Source organism: Ovis canadensis, chromosome 2 (assembly GCF_042477335.2).
Source record: "Ovis canadensis isolate MfBH-ARS-UI-01 breed Bighorn chromosome 2, ARS-UI_OviCan_v2, whole genome shotgun sequence".
In the NCBI taxonomy this organism is placed as follows: domain Eukaryota; kingdom Metazoa; phylum Chordata; class Mammalia; order Artiodactyla; family Bovidae; genus Ovis; species Ovis canadensis.
The window spans coordinates 214,398,009-214,417,530 of record NC_091246.1 but is presented as its reverse complement, the minus strand read 5'-3'; the positions used below and the strand labels follow the sequence as shown (position 1 = coordinate 214,417,530).

Here is a 19,522-nt window from a genome sequence, read left to right as displayed (position 1 = left end):
TGGTTACAATAGTAAATTTTATGTTATATCGATTCTACCACAATTAAAAATTGAAAAAATAAATTTTAGGAAAAGATAACAAATAGTACAACAATTCTAAATCGACCTTTTCTTTGACTTATGTCTATTGTTCTCAGGTTCACAAAAGGGCGAGAGAGCCCAGTACTTTCCAGCAATTCTGCGCACCAGGGCTTGGGTAAACAGAGCTTCAGAAAAGGACCTCAGATAAGACAAAGCAGAATTTCCCTGCCCCAGCTTGAATTCCACTGGCACTTCCCCTTACAAATATTCCTAGGCAAAAACTAGAGGCAGAGTTCAGGAAGAAATAAAGCATTGTGTTGAGCAGAGAAGAGAGCAGATATTATTTAGCCATGTTATTTTAGATATGCCATATTCCACTAACAGCTGGCAAGTTCTTTAAAGCACGGTTCAGAAGCTATAATTGCTGAACTGAGCTTCAAGAGAATTTACAGAAATGAAAGCACATTCCTACAGATTATTAACATAATCATCTCATTTATATTATACACGAATACCTAAGATGTCTCCCAACTTGACACTTTTCGAAACAGGTAGTTAATTAACGTGGGTAAAGCAGCATTTAACCTGAAGTCTTCCCAGCAGGCGTCTGGCAAGGTGAGAAAAGCGGGAGAAAGAAAATAAGGAAAAGCAGAGGGGACAAAAGCAGGGCTGGAGCCAAAATCCTACTAAAGGAAACAAGGGGTAAAGGAAGGCAGTGGATTCTCAGGGCTCCGGCACCGTGTATGGCTTACCAGTTCTTCATGGTTATTTGATTTATTTGTGGTGTAGCCATAAGGCACGAGAATGAGCTGCCCATAAGAGTGCATAGTCAGGAAGCAGGCAATGTTCTCCTTCTTGCTCTCGATAAAGCTGGAAACAGCTTTCGTCTCTGGTTCAGACATGGGCCCCGTTCCACAAAATGTTAAACTTTCACAGTTGTGAGATGCACCGATACCTGAAATATACAGGAAACCCCAAGGAAGGCATCACGGTCTCCGTTTAGCACTGACCTGGGTGGAGGTTGAGATCGACGGCGGGCGACAGCAGGGGGAGGAGGGGCGGGGGTTGCGAGAAATCACTTTTACTCAGGGCATCTGTGGGTGGAATCAAGGCTTGCCTTTGCTTGTCTAAGTTTGTCCTGGTTAAATAAGTCATTTAAGGAGGAGCACAGAAAGGCAGGAGGGCTGATGTTCAGATTTAGAAGCAAATTCCCTGCTTATGTGGCTGGGGAAGGAAGATGCAAAAAGGAAAAGCATTTTCAGCAGTCTTTTACTTAAATTTTTTGTGAACCCTGAAACAAATGCTTGGGAACCAGTTCTTGGGTTCCAGGGTCAGCCTCTGTCATAGTCTTATTGTCCTAGGTGTCTCTCTTGCTGTTTTACTGGCATGAGTCTCTCTAGAGCTATTTTGCAAGGATAGGAAAACAGTTATTTTCAGTCAGTTGTCCTCACCAATAATAATAAGGACCATAAATAGAGCACCTTTTCCATGCTGGGCACTGTGCTCGGCCCCTCCTGTAAGACATCTGAGAAATGGGATCAGTTCAGTTCAGTTCAGTCGTTCAGTTCAGTTCAGTCGCTCAGTCGTGTCTGACTCTTTGCGACCCCATGAATCGCAGCACGCCAGGCCTCCCTGTCCATCATCATCTCCCGGAGGTCACTCAGACTCGCGTCCATCAAGTCCGTGATACCATCTAGCCATCTCATCCTCTGTCGTCCCCTTCTCCTCCTGCCCCCAATCCCTCCCAGCATCAGAGTCTTTTCCAATGAGTCAACTCTTCGCATGAGGTGGCCAAAGTACTGGAGTTTCAGCTTTAGCATCATTCCTTCCAAAGAAATCCCAGGGCTGATCTCCTTCAGAATGGATTGGTTGGATCTCCTTGCAGTCCAAGGGACTCTCAAGAGTCTTCTCCAACACCACACTTCAAAAGCATCAATTCTTCAGTGCTCAGCCTTCTTCACAGTCCAACTCTCACATCCATACATGACCACAGGAAAAACCATAGCCTTGACTAGACGGACCTTAATCGGCAAAGTAATGTCTCTGCTTTACAATATGCTATCTAGGTTGGTCATACCTTTTCTTCCAAGGAGTAAGCGTCTTTTAATTTCATGGCTGCAGTCACCATCTGCAGTGATTTTGGAGTCCCCCAAAATAAAGTCTGACACTGTTTCCATTGTTTTCCCATCTATTTCCCATGAAGTGATGGGACCGGATGCCATGATCTTAGTTTTCTGAATGTTGAGCTTTAAGCCGTCTTTTTCACTCTCCACTTTCACTTTCATCAAAAGGCTTTTGAGTTCCTCTTCACTTTCTGCCATAAGGGTGGTGTCATCTGCATATCTGAGGTTATTGATATTGAGAAATGGGATATTTCCTGCCATATCAGTAAACAAGGATATCATAGTCATCACCAATTGCAGCCCTCCAATGTGAGCTGAGCCCTAAGGGAACTTGGGAAGGAGAAGAATACTTGCCATCTAGCAGCCCTCAAAATGCATCCCCTCTCTGCAGTGAGCCCCAAGGAAGTTCAGGAGGTGAAAAACAGACAATACTGGCCCCAGAGAGCTGAGGTGCATATCAAAGGAATGGTTCAGTCCAGACTCTTGCATCTTCCTATACACAGAAAGGGTTAAATTCCTTATCTGGTATATCTGGTTTTCTCTCATTAACAATGATATTTTGACCTTCAGACCACCTGCTCTTTATTGTGAAACTCTACATAAACCTGGCTTTTCTCCTCACCTGCTCAGAGTAGTTCTCTCAAGGTCACTTCATACACTGTCTCCCAAGCTTGAAGTCCTAAAAATTCTCACCGAATAAAACACAATTCTCAACTTTTAGGTTGTAAATATTTTTCAGGTTGATACATCTTATTGAATCCCCATGACAACCTCCTGATAAGATGGTATTATGTTGAGCCATATTTTTAAAAAAGAGAAAACTAAAGCTGAGAGAGCACTTTTTCCAAGATCACACACACAGCCACTGAATCTGAACCTTTGTCATCTGGTTTTTAACCAGACTGCTCTTATCCATCTTTGTTTCTATTTGCTTCCAATCTATTGAGTCTGTTCAGATTCAGAAACATGAAAATGCCTTGATGAGAAGAAAATGTTTGTATTGTTCTGCCCTCATGCTATAAAAAATATCTGCAAGGATAATTCTCTGACTTTTCTTTGTAACAGTTCATAAAGAGGTCCTTGATGAAAGTGAAAAAGGAAAGTGAAGAAGCTGGCTTAAAACTCAACATTCAAAAAACTAAGATCGTGGCATCCAGCCCCATCACTTCATGGCAAATAGATGGGGAAACAATGGGAACAGGGACAGACTATTTTCTTGGGCTTCAAAATCACTGTGGATGCTGACTGCAGCCAAGAAATTAAAAGACACTTGCTCCTGGGAAGAAAAGGTATAACAAACCTAGACAGTGTATTAAAAAGCAGAGACATCACTTTGTCAACAAAGGACCATATAGTCAAAGCTGTGGTTTTTCCAATAGTCATGTACAGATGTGAGAGTTGGACAATAAAGAAGGCTGAGCACCAAAGAATTGATGCATTCAAATTGTGGTGCTGGAGAAGACTCTTGAGAGTTCCTTGGACAGCAAGGAGATCAAACCAGTCAATTCTAAAGGAAACAAATCCTGAATTTTCATTGGAAGGACTGATGCTGAAGCTGAAGCTCAATACTTTGGCCACCTAGTGTGAAGACCTGACTCATTGGAAAAGACTCTGATGCTAGGAAAAACTGAGGGCAGGAGGGGAAGGGTGCAACAGAGGATGAGATGGTTGGATGGCATCATTGACTCAATGGACATGTGTTTGAACAAACTCTGGGAGACAGTGAAGGTCATGGAAGCCTGGCATGCTGCAGTCCACGGGGTCACAAAGAGTCAGACATGACTTAGTGACTGAACAATATATTTTAAACAAAGTGATGGGTTTCAAACATATTCACACTGATCAAAGTCATCATTGCCCTTTTTTAGGCAATCTCACTTGAAATGAGTCCTGCAAATGAGTGCTGCTGTTCTTACTGCATAGATAATATCATCTCTTTAGACAGAGTAACACTGATCAGGAAGTCCAGAAAGCTATACAAAATTAGATGTTTATTTCAAAAGTTGCATATATAAATAGTACTAACTCCAGTAATGCACCTTTTTCCTGGCTTCTCTGCTCCATTTTTTTCATTTTTTTGTTATTCATCTACTTACTAATGATGTACTTAGTAAGCATGTACTTACTACACCAGGATGCATCAAAGTTTCGATTGAGATCTGTTCCAAAACACGTGCCATTATTATGGGATGAACGGGATTTCCTCCAAAGCCGATCCTGTAACAGGGAAACAAACAGGGATGTTGTCATTCTAAGGTCTCATAAATCACAGTGTTAGTGATGATGGGTGGTCCTTGAACATGAAAAATAGTTGCTAGGATTGTTTGGAAGAAGCTGCCTCAATATTATGAAGCTAGTGAATTTAATTTTTAGTCCCCCAGATGGGTTAGTAACCCCCAATAACAGGAACATCCGTACAACCCTAAGTGCACGTGTGTGTAAACCATCACTTTGCAGGGGTAATTTGGCCTCTCCCTCGTGGGCAGATTAATAGTGCCTGGTGGATGTGATCTGCTTAATCAGGAAAAGCTTCAGAGAGTCATTTTGTTTAAGGTCCAAGTGATAAAGAATGAAAGAGAAATGGCTTGGCAGATGGAAAAAGGCTCTTCCAGGTGCATCAGAGATGGTTTGTGCACATTTCTAGAAGCAGACAACTGATGAGTAGAGATAGGGATAAAGACATGTTTCACCAGATAAGCCAGGAGGGAAGGGCTTGATTCATACTGGGCCAGAGAGGCCGTTACAGAGAAAGGGGTCCCTTGAAAGTCTGGGGGAGCCGGAAGAAGTGGGAGGAATGAATACTCCCTAGAAACAGGGGCTCTGACTTCTGGAGCGGTATGCTTTAGAAACATTTTAAAAGAGAAAATTGTCTATTAAATAAAAATCTTGGATTTCCCTGGTGGTGTAGTGAATATGAATCCGCTTGTCGATGCAGGGTTCAATCCCTGGTCAGGAAGACCCCCACGTGCCACAGAGCAACTAAGCCTGCGTTCCACAGCTACTGAGCCTGTGCACCCTCGAGTCTGTGCTCAGCAACAGAAGAAGCCAGCACAATGAGAAGTCCACACACAGCAACGAAGAGTACCCCAAGGTTACTGCAAATAGAAAAAGCCTGCCCAAAGCAACGAAGACCCAACGCAGCCAAAAAAAAAAAAGATAATTTTATGAGCTGTTCCCTTGCCCCCAACTCCATATGCATGACCACCACGGAAAAATAAAGGTTGGGTTAGAATTTGTAGATTACTTGTGCCACTCATGTTTCAAGAACTGATTTAAGGATACATGGTAGTATAGGAATTTTATACCAACATAATCTTTATCAGGTGACAGGCAATCCACAAATGTCAAAGAGATAGAGTTGAAGAAACATTAAGTCTGGCTGAAAAACTGGGAATATGTCAAAACACAAACAAACAAAAATGTTCAAAAAAGGCCTTCAGTCTCCTCAATCCTAAACTTAACTTAGATTGTTGACTTAAAAATGTGGATTTTAATCCCAAATGAGGTTTCTTCCTTTAAATGACCACAAAACATTTTTATAGTTGCAGTGACTGAAGTCAGAAAATGAACCTGAATCAAGATCTAGTTCATGAACCCATCCCAGGACCAAACTCAATGTACTCACAGTCGTCCAAGTGTAGATGTAACCATCTATGTTAAGAACTGGAAGCACATAGAAGTCCAGGTTTTTAAGGAGCCTTCTTATCCTTGAGTTGTCTTTATAGTTCTGTAGAATCTGGACATTTAATAGAAAAATGTTTGGAATGATCCTGGGAAGAGATCTTTTCTCTCAATTTTCTGACAATTTCAGCTTAATTGTGAGTGTGGCCTTTGACCATCAATCCTGCCTCAATTGTCCTGTTCAATGCTGTGGTCTTTCTGAAACCTCTGCATGCATCAGAATCACCTGGAGTCTGGCTTGTTAACATACTGCCCACCTGGCTATACACCCCCCATCTCCACCCCTAGCCCCAATTCACTAGGTATGAGGTAGTGAGGTAGAAACCCAGAATTTGCATTTTAACAAGTTCCCAGTTATGTTGATGCTATGGGTCTAGGAACTACACTTTGAGAACTACTCCTTGTGGATGTCATCCTGTTTGGGCTTCTGAAAAGGCTTGACACAAAAGTATCTTATATTAATTACAAAGTCTTATTCCCTAAGGAGGGGTATAGGTAATAGGTGAGAATTCACAGTGCAAGGTATTGATAGTTTCTATGTGTTAATCTCTTAATCCACACAACAGGCACTGAAGTAGTCATTTCATGCACTTTTTGCAGGTGAAAAACTAGGGGTCCTGGTGTTAGAAATTGTGCACCAGACTATCAGGAAGAGATGGCTCTGGGATTCAAACTCATCTCTGACTCCCAAGATGTATTTTCTTCTCCATTTAGATTTGTTTACCTTCCAATAAAAATGATTTGGGGTGCACTATAAAGACAACAGAGCATCTAACTCAGTTTTCAGTGAACCTACTTATGAATTCCATTCACTTTGAGGTGAAGGAGCAGCTCAGTGGAGAGCTGCCTTGCCAACATGTGAAAAGAAACGTGCTCTCCAAATAGCCGAGACGTGACAGGTGTTTTGTAGGGTCGTTAACCACCTGGTGTCTCAGACAGTAAAGAATTCGCCTGCCATGTGGGAGATGTGGGAGACCTGGGTTCAGTCCCTGGGTCGGGAAGATCCCCTAGAGGAGGGCATAGCAACCCACTCCAGTATTCTTGCCTGGAGAATCCCCATGGACAGAGGAGCCTTGCAGGCTATAGTCCATGGGGTTGCAAAGAGTCAGACATGAAGCACAGCTAGCCATTGTGAGAAAATTAAAAACACTTACTTCTTTCACAAACCACTGGCAGAAAGCAGGGGCAATCCATTCCCTGGCATGAATTCCACAGTCCATCCAGATAATCTTCTTGGGGTTATTGGATGGTTGGCTGATCTGGAGGGGACATTTGTGTTCCATTATCAAACAATTGCTTATGATTGCAAGCCACTGTGACAAATTATTAGATTTTTCCCCCCTAAGGGCACCTGTCTCCCTCCATTGTATGGTTTCAAGGATGAGGCAAGGCTGCTGGCAAAGACACCCACCAATATGACCCTCCTATGGTTACACTTACTTTCTTATTGTTCTTAGGACAACTTACTGACTCCCCTGTGTCCCCCACACAAAGCCTGGTCTTCCCTAGTCTTACCTTTTACCTTAAATTATTCCCCAACTTTAAATAAAGGCAAAAACTTCCAAGCCACAAACTGTGACGCTAAATCTCTATAAACCTTAGAAAACCTTCCCACATAGAGTTCACTCAGAGTCAAAACGTACACAAGTAGTAACATTCAAGAATCAAAAGAAGTAAAATTGAATCCCAGTCTACATTTAAGGGCTTCCCTAATGGCTCAGCAGTAAAGAACCCCCCTGCCAATGCAGGAGACATAAGAAATGCCAGGTCAATCTCTGGGTTGGGAAGATACTCTGGAGAAGAAAATGGCAACCCGCTCCAGTATTTCTGCCTAGAAAATCACATGGACAGAGGAGCCTGGCGGGCTACAGTTCATAGAGTTGCAAAGAGTCAGACACAACTAAAGTGACTTAACATGCACACAAGCACTACATTTAAACTTCTTGAAAACTGTGAAAGGATCCAAATATACAATGTCCTGCAATACTTATTAAATTCATTAATTTCCTCTTTCTTTAGAGACTCCTCCAGTCCCAGCTGACCCAGTCTTCTGCTTCCTCTTCCCACTTGTCATTCTTGTCTATCAGGTCAGCCTCCCTGAAACAACAGAGATCCCCTCCTCTTTCAGGGCAATTGTGGATTAACCTGGCAATTACAGATTCTCTTTGGTGGAGAAGCTGTGAACATGTCCATGTTTGTAACAGTCACATCTGGTTCTGTTTTGTAAATGTCCTGGACTCTTGTTCACTGAAAGCTCTTGGGAGTTGGACTGATGATGGTTCTCCCTCTGTATCTATGAGAAAGTTACAAATTTTGAAATATGCGGCTTGAACTCATCATATTCAAGGAATTTTTCCTTTTAGCCTCACCCATTTTCAAAGCTCCTAATCTACCTTTTACCTTAAATTCTGTCTTATAATTCCCTCTTTTATGAATATATATATGACCATAAGTTTTTCTTTATTGTCTCCTTATTACATGCCAATTCTCTTTTTTAAAAGATGTCCTGTGCAAAGGATGTTTAGATGTCTTCTTGGCTGACTCAGCTCAGCTTGACAGCCTATGGAAAGTCACGTAGGTAGGTGGCCCACGTTTAACATAGCAGTCAACTCCTGGGTAAATTCTGTTTTGAAGTCAATAGACTTTTTTGTAACTGTGAGTAACTAAAATTTGAGGATGCGCTTCGCAAAATAACATGTCTATAGTAAATAGTAAGAGGATAGCAAACAAATAATGCTAGTTTTTAATGCCAAACTGCTTTGGTGGTGGTTCTTGAAGAGCAGTCCTGGGCAAGTAATATCAGCACCAGCTGAGAACTTGTTAGAAATGCACTGTGGTCCTGAAACTTGTGCGTGTGTGTGCTTAGCTGTGCAGTCATGTCCAACTCTTTGTGACCTCATGGACTGTAGCCTACCAGGTTCCTCTGTCCATGAGGATTCTCCAGGCAAGAATACTGGAATGGGTTGCTATGCCTTCTCCAGGGGATCTTCCCAACTCAGGGATTGAACCCAGGTCTCCAACATTGCAGGTGGATTCTTTACCATCTGAGCAGGGAAGCCCTCTGAAACTTGAGTGAGCATCAAAATGACCTGGGGGAGGGCTTGTTAAAGCACAGATTGCTGAGCCCAACCCCAGAGTTTCTGATTCAGTAGATTGGCAGTTAGGCCCAAGCGTGTGCATTTCTAACAAGTTCCCAGGTAATGTTGATGCTGCTGGTCCAGGGCCACCCTTTGAAAACCCACTGATTAGGTGCAGCAGTTGTCAACCCTGCCTGTACCTTAGGCTCATCTAGGGAGCTTTCAAGGGGTGCCTGGAACCCATCCTGGAGCAATTAGCTCAGAATCTCTGTGAATGGGACCCAGGCATCAGTATTAAGCAACCAGCATTGAAAAATCACTGGTCCAAACCTGAGAGTCTATGAAAAAGTGGTTAATCAGTCTCAAACACTTTTCATTATGTCATATGCAGAAGGGGCAGAGAACTTTGGGAATGGCTTATTCCTCTGGCTATGCTATGGTCTGACTTTGTGGCTTTGCACGAGTCACTTTACTTCTCTGGGTCTTTGTTCCCTTAGAAAATGAGGGAACCAAACATAAAGGTTGTCCATAATATTCAAATATTTTTATGGAAAATAATGTGTTAAAGAAAGCTGAGCACTGAAGAATTGATGTTTTTGAACTGTGGTGTTGGAGAAGACTCTTGAGAGTCCCTTGGACTGCAAGGAGATCCAACCAGTCCATTCTGAAGGAGATCAGCCCTGGGATTTCTTTGGAAGGAATGATGCTAAAGCTGAAACTCCAGTACTTTGGCCACCTCATGCGAAGAGTTGACTCATTGGAAAAGACTCTGATGCTGGGAGGGATTGGGGACAGGAGGAGAAGGGGACGACCGAGGATGAGATGGCTGGATGGCATTACTGACTTGATGGACATGAATCTGAGTGAACTCCAGGAGTTGGTGATGGACAGGGAGGCCTGGCATGACAGGGAGGCATGACATCCATGACATCCATCCAGGCAAAGAGTCAGATACGACTGAGCGACTGAACTGAACTGAATGTGTTAAAAAAAAAAAAATTTGTAAAAACTCAAAAGAGTGAAAAGTGAACTGGGGATTTCACCCTTATGCAGACCATCCTTCCTGCCCCTACCCCACCAACTGTGGGAGCTCTGGAGGCATCCAGGCCTTCACAGAACACAGTCTGGAAACCTCTCAGCCAGAACGTCTTAAGTCCTTTTCAACCACCATCCGCAATTCTAATTTCCTCAGTTTTAGCAGGGACAAGTGAGGCCCAGCAGGAAGAAAACTAAGGAGTAAGTTCTTACTTCTGGGCCTTAGGAAGTACAGTGGTAAAGAATCCTAGTGCCAATGAAGGAGTCTGAAGAAATGCAGGTTCGATTGCTAGGTCAGGAGCATTCCCTAGAGAAGGAAATGGCAACCCACTCCAGTATTCTTGCTTGAAATCCCATGGACGGAGGAGCCCAATGGGCTACAGTCTATGAGGCTGCAAAGAGTTGGACATGACTGAGCAACTGAGCAGGCAGGCCTGAGGTATCACCCAACCATTCCAAGTTCTCTTTACTTCCGAATATGATTCCACCCAGATGATTAATATGTAAGCATTTACAAGTTGTTAAGTTCAAAAGTCCAGTTTAGGGTGGAAAAGTCAGCATCTCTGGGTCCTGTCCCTTTAACCTTGTCCGTGCTTCTGACTAGCCCCTGAATAGTAAGCAAATATCCCTGGATAAGGCTGTAACTCTCAGCCTTCTCACTCACCTTCAAATAATACATGGGCCGGCTCTCATAAGTCATTCCTAGGAAATGCTGCGTCACCACTTCCGTGTACTTCTCCCTTATCTCACTCATCCACTGGTAGATCTGAAACAGCCAGGGAGGACTGAGGTTATCAGTTAGAAGATCCTTTGCTTGCCTCTAATTAAGATAATTGTTTCTTTCATCAAGATACTGAACTCTCAACTCTTGGCTGTTCATTAGCACACAAATGAAAGACTAAACCAATGAATTATAACTGTCCCTTCTCCCATATTCTTTAAAGATCTACTCTACCACCCAGGCTAGGACACCTTGTTGAACTTCACAAATAAATGATTAAGAATGATCAGTTCAACAATGCAGAATAACACTTTCAAAACATTGTCCAATCACACAATTTTCAAATAGCCACCAGACTTCTGGACTTCGCTGTGGCACTCAATCATGCCAGAAATTTCAGGATAAGCTTATTTTGTGGGATCTTCTTTGAATCCCCAAAATATCCTTTGTTAATGTCCATGGATCCAAAATTGGAGAAGAGTCTGGTTATGCCCCTTCACAAAACAGTGAAATTTCTAAATCAAGACCAAGTTAATAACTTTAAGGAGAGAATGAAATAAAGTCCTTTAAGGGTCCTTTAAGGGAGAATGAAATAAGCAATGAATCAAGATAAGACATATTAGGACAGTCCTCAGCATATGATACCCTCCACATTCAATTTCTGTATAGCAGAATTATTTGAATGATAAGAATTATGGTAAATGATAATAATTAATTTGGCATAACAAATTCTATTTAAATTTCTGTGTCTTAACTGATTTTGTCTCAATTTTGTCTCAATTCTGAGACAAATTTCTGTGTCTCAATTGACTTTCATCTTAGCATGGAATATCTATGGATAAAATGCATTATTATAACAGTAATAATAAGTGAGGGAAGAGATGAACAACTCATCACATGGGTACTATGTGCTTTTCTGTGATGAGACTGGATCAGAGGCAGTGCCCTGAGTCCTGGGAGAGATATAAATAGCATATAACAGTTGCAGCTATCATTTTATTTATTGCTTAATCAGTAAAAGTGTAGCCTATTTCATTTACTCTCACAACCAAACAATTGCAGGAGAAGTACTGCTATTCCTTTTTCATGTATAAGGAAACTGAGGGAAAAAGAGATTAAATGTGTTGGACAAGGTCACAGAGCAAGTAGCCAAGCCAAGTATATCTCATCTCTGATACCAGCACGTACACTTCTCATGGATCTTACTGGATCTTGTTTTTTCAAAAAAAAACTAAGGGACTTTAGTATTTTGGGGTGAATGTTACAGAAGAAAGTGTAAATTCTTTCTTGTACTCTTTGAAAACAACCTGGAAAATATTAATATATTCCCCAAGACTGAGGAAATAAGTGGCAAAGCCTGGCTGGAGGGAAATTTGGGCATTTATATAAAATATGTAAATGATTGTTTAGCCCAGTAATTCTATTTTTAGAAATTTATACTTCAATAGAAGTGTTACATAATATCACATACATACACCACATATATGCATATATACTTTTTACTGTATCCAGTTTCAGAAACCACTAAACATATCTTCATAGCAATACAAATATTTCTTTTGAGAGCTGTTGCCTGTGTTTCTTGTATCCTACCAGAAATACCACCCTTTCAGCTAAACAGGATTCAATCCGAAGGCTTCTCCACCCGTGTTTTGCATCCATATACACACTGATCCTGCCTTACTTAAAGCAGTTAAAAGACTTGATGAACAAGAGTAACGTTTAATTTTGATCCATGTTTACACTAGAAAAACAGATTGGGCATTCTTTTCCTTTTTTTTTTTTCTTTTGGTTGTTGATTTGCCTTTTTATTTCTGTCACTAGATTTGTATCTGTAATGGTGATGGTCACGGGATGATGTTTGTGAATCCCTTGACCTCAGTGCACAGACAAATCTCAGCTTCTCATTCTGAGGCCCTCTGGTCTGTAGATATTAACAGTGAACTATCCCTTGCCCACCGTAAAGCAGTTGTAACCACCACCAACACCCCGACCATGTGTTCTTGCTTACCTCCCCCATGGGGTGGTATCTGTTATAAGGATACGTCTCCAGGATCCTCCATGGACTCACTCCTTTACCCACAACTTCTTGTCTCTGTTGTGTGAGGGATCTGCAAAGACAAAGAGCAGCCATGAAGCCAGGATATCATGAGGGTTGGAAGGTTGATGATAAGAGTAGGGAAAACCAACGTGCACAGCACCTTGAGGACAGAAGTCAGTCCTCAAGTCTCGTCTCTGCAGCTTACAAACTGTGAGACCGTGGGTACCACTGAGCCCCTCTGAGGGGCTCTTTCTTCATCTGCAGGTTGGGGACTTTGCAGGGAGGCTGGGATAATTCAGCAAGATGTTGTAAATAAGAACACTTTTTAAATTTGTAAAAGAAAGAATAAGATTTATTGAGCTAAAACTTACTGTGAGACATTCATTAGATTAACCACTTTAAATTTCTCACTTTTCTGGAAAACTCTAAGATGAGGTATTCTTTTTCTTTTTTTTGCCACACCCTGAGGCATATGGAACCTTTGTTCCCAGACCAGGGATCAAACCCATGTTTCCTGAACTGGAAGATGAAGTCTTAGCCACTGGACCACTGGTTAAGTCCTAAGATAAGGTATTCTGTTTAAAAAAAAAAAAAAAAGTTTATTTATTTAGTTTTGGCTGCACTGGGTCTTTATGTTGCTACAAGTGGGCTTTCTCTAGTTGCTGTGAGCAGGGGCTACATTCTAGCTGCAGCGCTGGTGTTCCTCATTGCAGCGGCTTCTCTTGTTGCAGCTCCCAGGTTCTAAAGCATAGGCTCAATAGTTGTGGCACACGGGCTTCGTTGCTCCACAGCACACAGAATCTTCCCAGACCAGGGATCAAAATGCATCTCTTGCATTTGCATGTAGATTCTTCATCATTGAGCCACCAGGGAAGCCCCAAAGTATTCTTATTACCCTCATTTCAGAAATAAAGAAATTGAGTCACAGGGAAAGTGTTATTAGGACTTAAACTCCGACAGCCTGAGTGAAAAGCCTGAAGTATTAACCACACTACTGTATACAGTTGTAAGAATCTTAATGTAGTGGTTTATATTTTTTAAAAACAAGCTTTGTTTTTTAGAGGAGTTTTAGGTTCACAGCAAAATTGGATGAAAAATACTGAGAGTTCCTATACACTTACTGTTTCCTGCCCCCTCCGACACACACAACCTCCCCCATTACCAACATCCCACATCAGAGCAGTCTATTTATTATAATAAACCTACATAGACACATCATTATTTCCCAAAGTCCATAGGTCACATGAGGGTTCACTCTTGCTGTTATACATTCTATTGATTTGGACAAATGTATAATGACGTGTATCCACCATTATATTAATAGTATCATACAGAAGAGCTTCACTGCCCTAGAAATCTTCTCTGATCTGCCTATGCATCTTTCCCTCCCACCTAACCCCTGGCAACCACTGATCTTTTCAGTTTTAGTTTTGCCTTTTATAGAATGTCATGTCGTTGGACTCATACAGCATGTGGCCTTTTCAGATTGGTTTCCTTCACTTAGTAATATGTATTTAACTTTCTTCTATGTCTTTTTAGGGCTTGATAGTTCATTTCTTTTTGTGCATGCTAAGTCACTTCAGTCGTGTCCAACTCGGAGCAACCCTATGGACTGTAGCCTCCAGGCTCCTCTGTCCATGGGGATTCTCTAGGCAAGAACACTGGAGTGGGTTGCTGTGCCCTCCTCCATGGGATTGTCCCAACCCAGGATGGAACCCAGGTCTCTTGTGTCTCCTGCCTTGGCAGGCAGGTTTTTAGTGCTGTCTGATATTCTGCTGTCTATATTACCACAGTTTATTTGTGCATTCACCCACTGAAGGATATCTTGGTGGCTTCCAAGTTTTGGAAGTTATGAGTAAAGCTGCCATATACAGCTGTGTGCAGTGTTTTGTGGACGTACGTTTTCAATTCATTTGGATCGTACCATGGAGCATATTTGCTAGATCATATGGCAAGAGTGTGTTTAATTTTGTAAGGAACTACCAAATGGTCTTCCAGAGGGACTGAAGTGACTGGGCCATTTCGCGTTCTCTCCAGCAATGTTTCCTATGTTTATTTGCCACCTGTGTATCTTCTTTGGTGAGGTGTGTCCATTCAGGTCCTTTGTCCATTTTTAAAATCAGGTTGTCTCTTTGTTATTGTTAACAAAGAGTTCTTTGTGTGTTTTAGATACCTGCGCTTTATCAGATATGTCTTTTGCAAATATCTTCTCTCACTTTGTGCCTTGTCTTCTCCTTCTCTTGACATTATCTTTTGAAGAAGTTTTTAATTTTAATAAAGTATCAGTTCAGTTCAGTTGCTCAGTCGTGTCCGACTCTTTGCGACCCCATGAATTACAGCACACCAGGCCTCCCTGTCCATCACCAACTCCTGGAGTTCACTCAGACTCACGTCCATTGAGTCCGTGATGCCATCCAGCCATCTCATCCTCTGTCATCCCCTTCTCCTCCTGCCCCCAACCCTTCCCAGCATTAGAGTCTTTTCCAATGAGTCAGCTCTTCACATGAGGTGGCCAAAGTACTGGAGTTTCAGCTTTAGCATCATTCCTTCCAAAGAAATCCCAGGGCTGATCTCCTTCAGAATGGACTGGTCGGATCTCCTTGCAGTCCAAGGGACTCTCAAGAGTCTTCTCCAACACCACAGTTCAAAAGCAACAATTCTTCAGGTTATCAATTATTTACTTCATGGTTCATGTCTTTGGTGATGTATTTAAAAAATCATCACTATTCCCAAATTTATCTAGGCTTTCTCCTACATTATCTTCTAGGATTTTTATGGTTTTATATTTTACATTTTTAGGTCTATAATCCATTTTGAGTTAATTTTTATAAAGAATGTAGGTCTGTGTCTAGATTCACTTTGTGTGTGTGTGTGTATGTCCAATAGTTCCAGCACCATTTATTGGATTTTTAAAATTTTTTTTCCCTGCATCTACTGACATGATCATGTGATTTTTTAATTTTTAGCCTATTGATATAATGGATTACATTATTTGGTTATCAAATGTTAAACTAGCCTTGCATATCTGGGATAAATTCAGTCAGTGGGCTGGTGTATAATTCATCTCATACATTTTTTGATTTAATTTGCTAGTGTTTTGTGGTGGATTTTTACATCTATGTTCATGAGAGATATTGATCTATAGTGTTTTTTCCCTCATGATGTCTTTGACTGGTTTTGATATTTGGTTGGCCTCAAAGAATGAATTAAAAAGTATTCCCTCTGCTTATATTTTTTAGATGAAATTGTAGAGATATAACCTTTTCCTTAAATATTTCATAGAATTCACCAGTGAACCCATCTGGGCTTGGTGCTTTCTGTTTTGTAAGGTTATTAATTATTGATTCAATTTCTATAATATATATTCTTTGTTGCTTAGTTGCTAAGTCATATCCGACTCTTTTGTGATCCCATGGACTGTTTAGCCCACCAGGTTCCTCTGTCCTTGGGATTTCCCAGGCAAGAATAATGGAGTGGATTGGGTTGCCATTTCCTTCTCCAGTGGATCTTCCCAACTCAGGGATAGAACCCAGGTCTCCTGCATTGGCAGGTGGATTCTTTACCACTGAGCCACCTGGGAAGCCCATAATAGGTATAGGCCTATGTAATAGATTTCCATGTATGGCTTATATTTTAACAATTTGATAAAAGTATTCAATGCCTCTCCTTTGTGCCAGAACAATAATGCATACTATATGATTTATTCTCACTACAACTCTGTGAAATGTCATCATCCATGTTTTACAAATAACGAAATTTGGCCAAGTGAAATCAGGTAACTTGCAGACAGTCACAGAGTTAGTAAGTCATAGAGCTAATTCTCTGTCTCCAAACCACACAAATGTTTGAGGAATGTTTTGGTTACCTAACTAAAAGTCTTTACCTAAGTTAAAAGTAGGGTTATATTTTCATTATGAAAGCATAGTAATTGATCATTCATTTACCCAATAACTATATTTGGAGTGATTTCTTTCTATGTTAAAAGCACTAGGAAGTGAGTTTTTGGTGATGCTAGGGTATGAACTTTTGGATAGAGAGAAAGAAAGGTGTTAGTGATCTAATTAGCTAATGTTTCAATGATTTTATCTATTTTCTCACATTTTTTTTTCTCTGAACATTCTGGCATTATATTTAGTCTCATTTTATAATCTGTAAAATGGGAATAACACCTTTCCAAGGGATTCCTATGAGGATTAAATTAGTTAGTCCATGTTTTAAAATAAACTTATCTCTCGAACTTAGTTAATGCTTACTGTATGTTAAAACACAGTAGCAATTCAAAACAATGCTAAGTAAAAACCCTATTTTGCTACAATAACATTGAAAATAATAATTATATGGAGAATAATTTAGCCATCTAACTGATATTATCTCCAAACAATATCAAACTACAAAATATTTTGATAGAATAATTAAAACTCAAGTTCCATTCACAGCTATATAACTCCAATGTAGAAATGACTACATTTAATTTTTTAATCTGTTCAATTAACACCATGTACCATAATAATCACCCACTGTAGTAGAAATCAATTTCTCTACACAATTCTATGCTTTTAATTGTTAATCATATTAATAATAATAATCTGAACTTAGCAGAAGCTCTTTATCTTCAAAACTGTAAATGTTTTATTGTTAAAAGAGTAGTACTTCATTTAGCTTGTCCTAGAAAAGCTCACAAGATATGATTGTCTAGATAATTAGTTAAAACAATGAAGTGAATTTTGAAAGGAGATTACAAGAAACAACTGCTATTAAAATTGTAATTGTTGTGGAGCAATACACTTTTCCACTCAAGGATGCATTTCTAATGCTTATCATTTATTCGATTTTTTAAGAAAACCAGAGTGCTTCAGAATGAACAATTTCAGTTTAAAAATACTATAAGCGTAATATGTTGAGGCTGATTATTTACAAAATGTATTAACATTTTATAGAGAAAACACATGCATCCCTTGGTGTGTTTAAAATTTTAAAAAATTCAACTTACCCATAAATTTTCAGAAGCTCATTTCATCTGCTATTATCAAATAATCATCTAGTATATATATGTTATATTAACATTTGTTAACCCTTATTGGGCACTATATTCTAGGCACCAGTCTAAACATTTACATAATTATCTTATCTAATTCATTCAACAACCCAATAGGTAGGCACCCTTGGGACTCTATGCAAAAGTGATAACATAGTAATAGTAATAGAATACAGATTTCTTCCTTATAGAGCTTAAAATCTACTTAAGGAAGTGAGATATAAATACATGAAAAGCAAAATAACTTAGCTATTAAAAATATAAAGTGAAGTATAATAAGCTAGTGCCTAACTACCAATTAAATAGTGCACTAAGCGTATTGAGGACAGGAGAGGGAGAATTCCAAACTGAAGAGTAGCTGGTAATAATAACAACCAATATTTTACAAGCAATTATGCATGTCAGCACTGTTCTAACTCTATATATAATTCTAACAACAATCCTTAAGGTAAATACTAGTATCCTAGGCTGTTGGATTTTTTTTTTCTCCTCTGAAGATTTTGTTACAGAGGCTAGATTAGACATTTGCGTGCATGCAGAATCGCTTGTCATGTCCAACTCTTTGCTACCCCATGGGCTGTAGCCTTCCAGGCTCCTCTGTCCATAGGATTCTCCAGGCAAGCATACTGGAGGGGGTTGCCATGCCCTCCTCCCAGGATCTTCCTGACTTTGGGATCCAACCCACAAATCTCACATCTACCTGCATTGGCAGGGGGGTTCTTTACCACTAGCGCCACCTGGGAAGTCAAATTATACATTTATTATACTCTAGAAAATATGCATAAAAATGTTTAGTAGCCTATTTTTTTTTTAATTATCGATCTCTGATTTGGACTACAAAGAAAGCTAAATAAGTATTAGTCCTGTAAGTGCATTGGGACCTAGTTTCAGTGCTTTTGCAGAATGGGGAGAGGAGAGGAAATGAAGCTAATAAGAGTCCTTTCAGCCCTTCGTTCTCACTGCTCACAGTGACTGTCCAAATGGGAAAGGGGATCACTGCAGATGCTTTCTGGGACCAGGGATGGTGGTTGTTCAAGGCAACACAGTTCTTTCCATCACACAGTTCAGCAAAGGTCTGTTTCGATCACAGTCATCTACTTGGTGACACAGGAAAGTGAATACACTAAAAAGCAGCCCTGGCAGCTGGTGAATTCCTGTTTCAACTGAGCTGGTATTCCCAGGCAATTTTACAATATGAAAGGGAATAAATGAAAGGTCACTGGACACTATCAAGCACCAACCTTCAAATTTGCCCCAGTTCAATGTCTGGAAAATGTGTGAGTATGATGCCTCCAGCATTGAATGACTGGGTGCATACAATATGCAAAAAAAAGTAAACCATATGAGATTTGAATGAAAACCCCTAATATTAGAAGTGCTGATCATTTTACATGAAATTAAGCACAATACTTATATCTCAAAACCCCAAATGTTACTTAGTTCAAGCAACATATAAACCATATACTTAGAAAAGGCAGCTTCCTGTTTCCAGGCAATTTCTTGGGTGATGCATAATACATGTAGAGAGGGAAGGAAAAAGCTGGCTAATCCCCTGAATTATCACCAGTCTCATCTCACGATCAAATGAAAAGATTATTGTACGTTGTGTATTCTTTTTGAATAGGAATTCATAAAATGTTTAACAGAGAAAATGATCTCTTGGGGTACATTATTAATAAATACTGCAGATTGTATTAATAAATACTGCAATACAAAAAGATTGTCTGATGAAATTTTTTTTGGAATGTTGAAAGAGGCAAAAAATCCTAATGTATATTGAGGCAAATT

The 19,522-nt window shown here is 40.2% G+C and overlaps 1 protein-coding gene across 1 annotated transcript in view; it reads right to left on the bottom strand.

Annotated features, from left to right (window-relative positions):
• CPO (carboxypeptidase O) overlaps window positions 1-19,522 on the bottom strand; it is a 32,486-nt gene that overhangs the window by 6,547 nt on the left and 6,417 nt on the right. The window contains exons 2-7 of the mRNA XM_069574491.1: window positions 12,670-12,769; window positions 10,602-10,703; window positions 6,980-7,084; window positions 5,770-5,880; window positions 4,271-4,361; window positions 774-976 (exon numbers count right to left, since the gene is read on the bottom strand). Of these exons, the coding sequence (XP_069430592.1) occupies window positions 774-976; window positions 4,271-4,361; window positions 5,770-5,880; window positions 6,980-7,084; window positions 10,602-10,703; window positions 12,670-12,769 (712 nt within the window). The remainder of the gene's footprint in view (window positions 1-773; window positions 977-4,270; window positions 4,362-5,769; window positions 5,881-6,979; window positions 7,085-10,601; window positions 10,704-12,669; window positions 12,770-19,522) is intronic.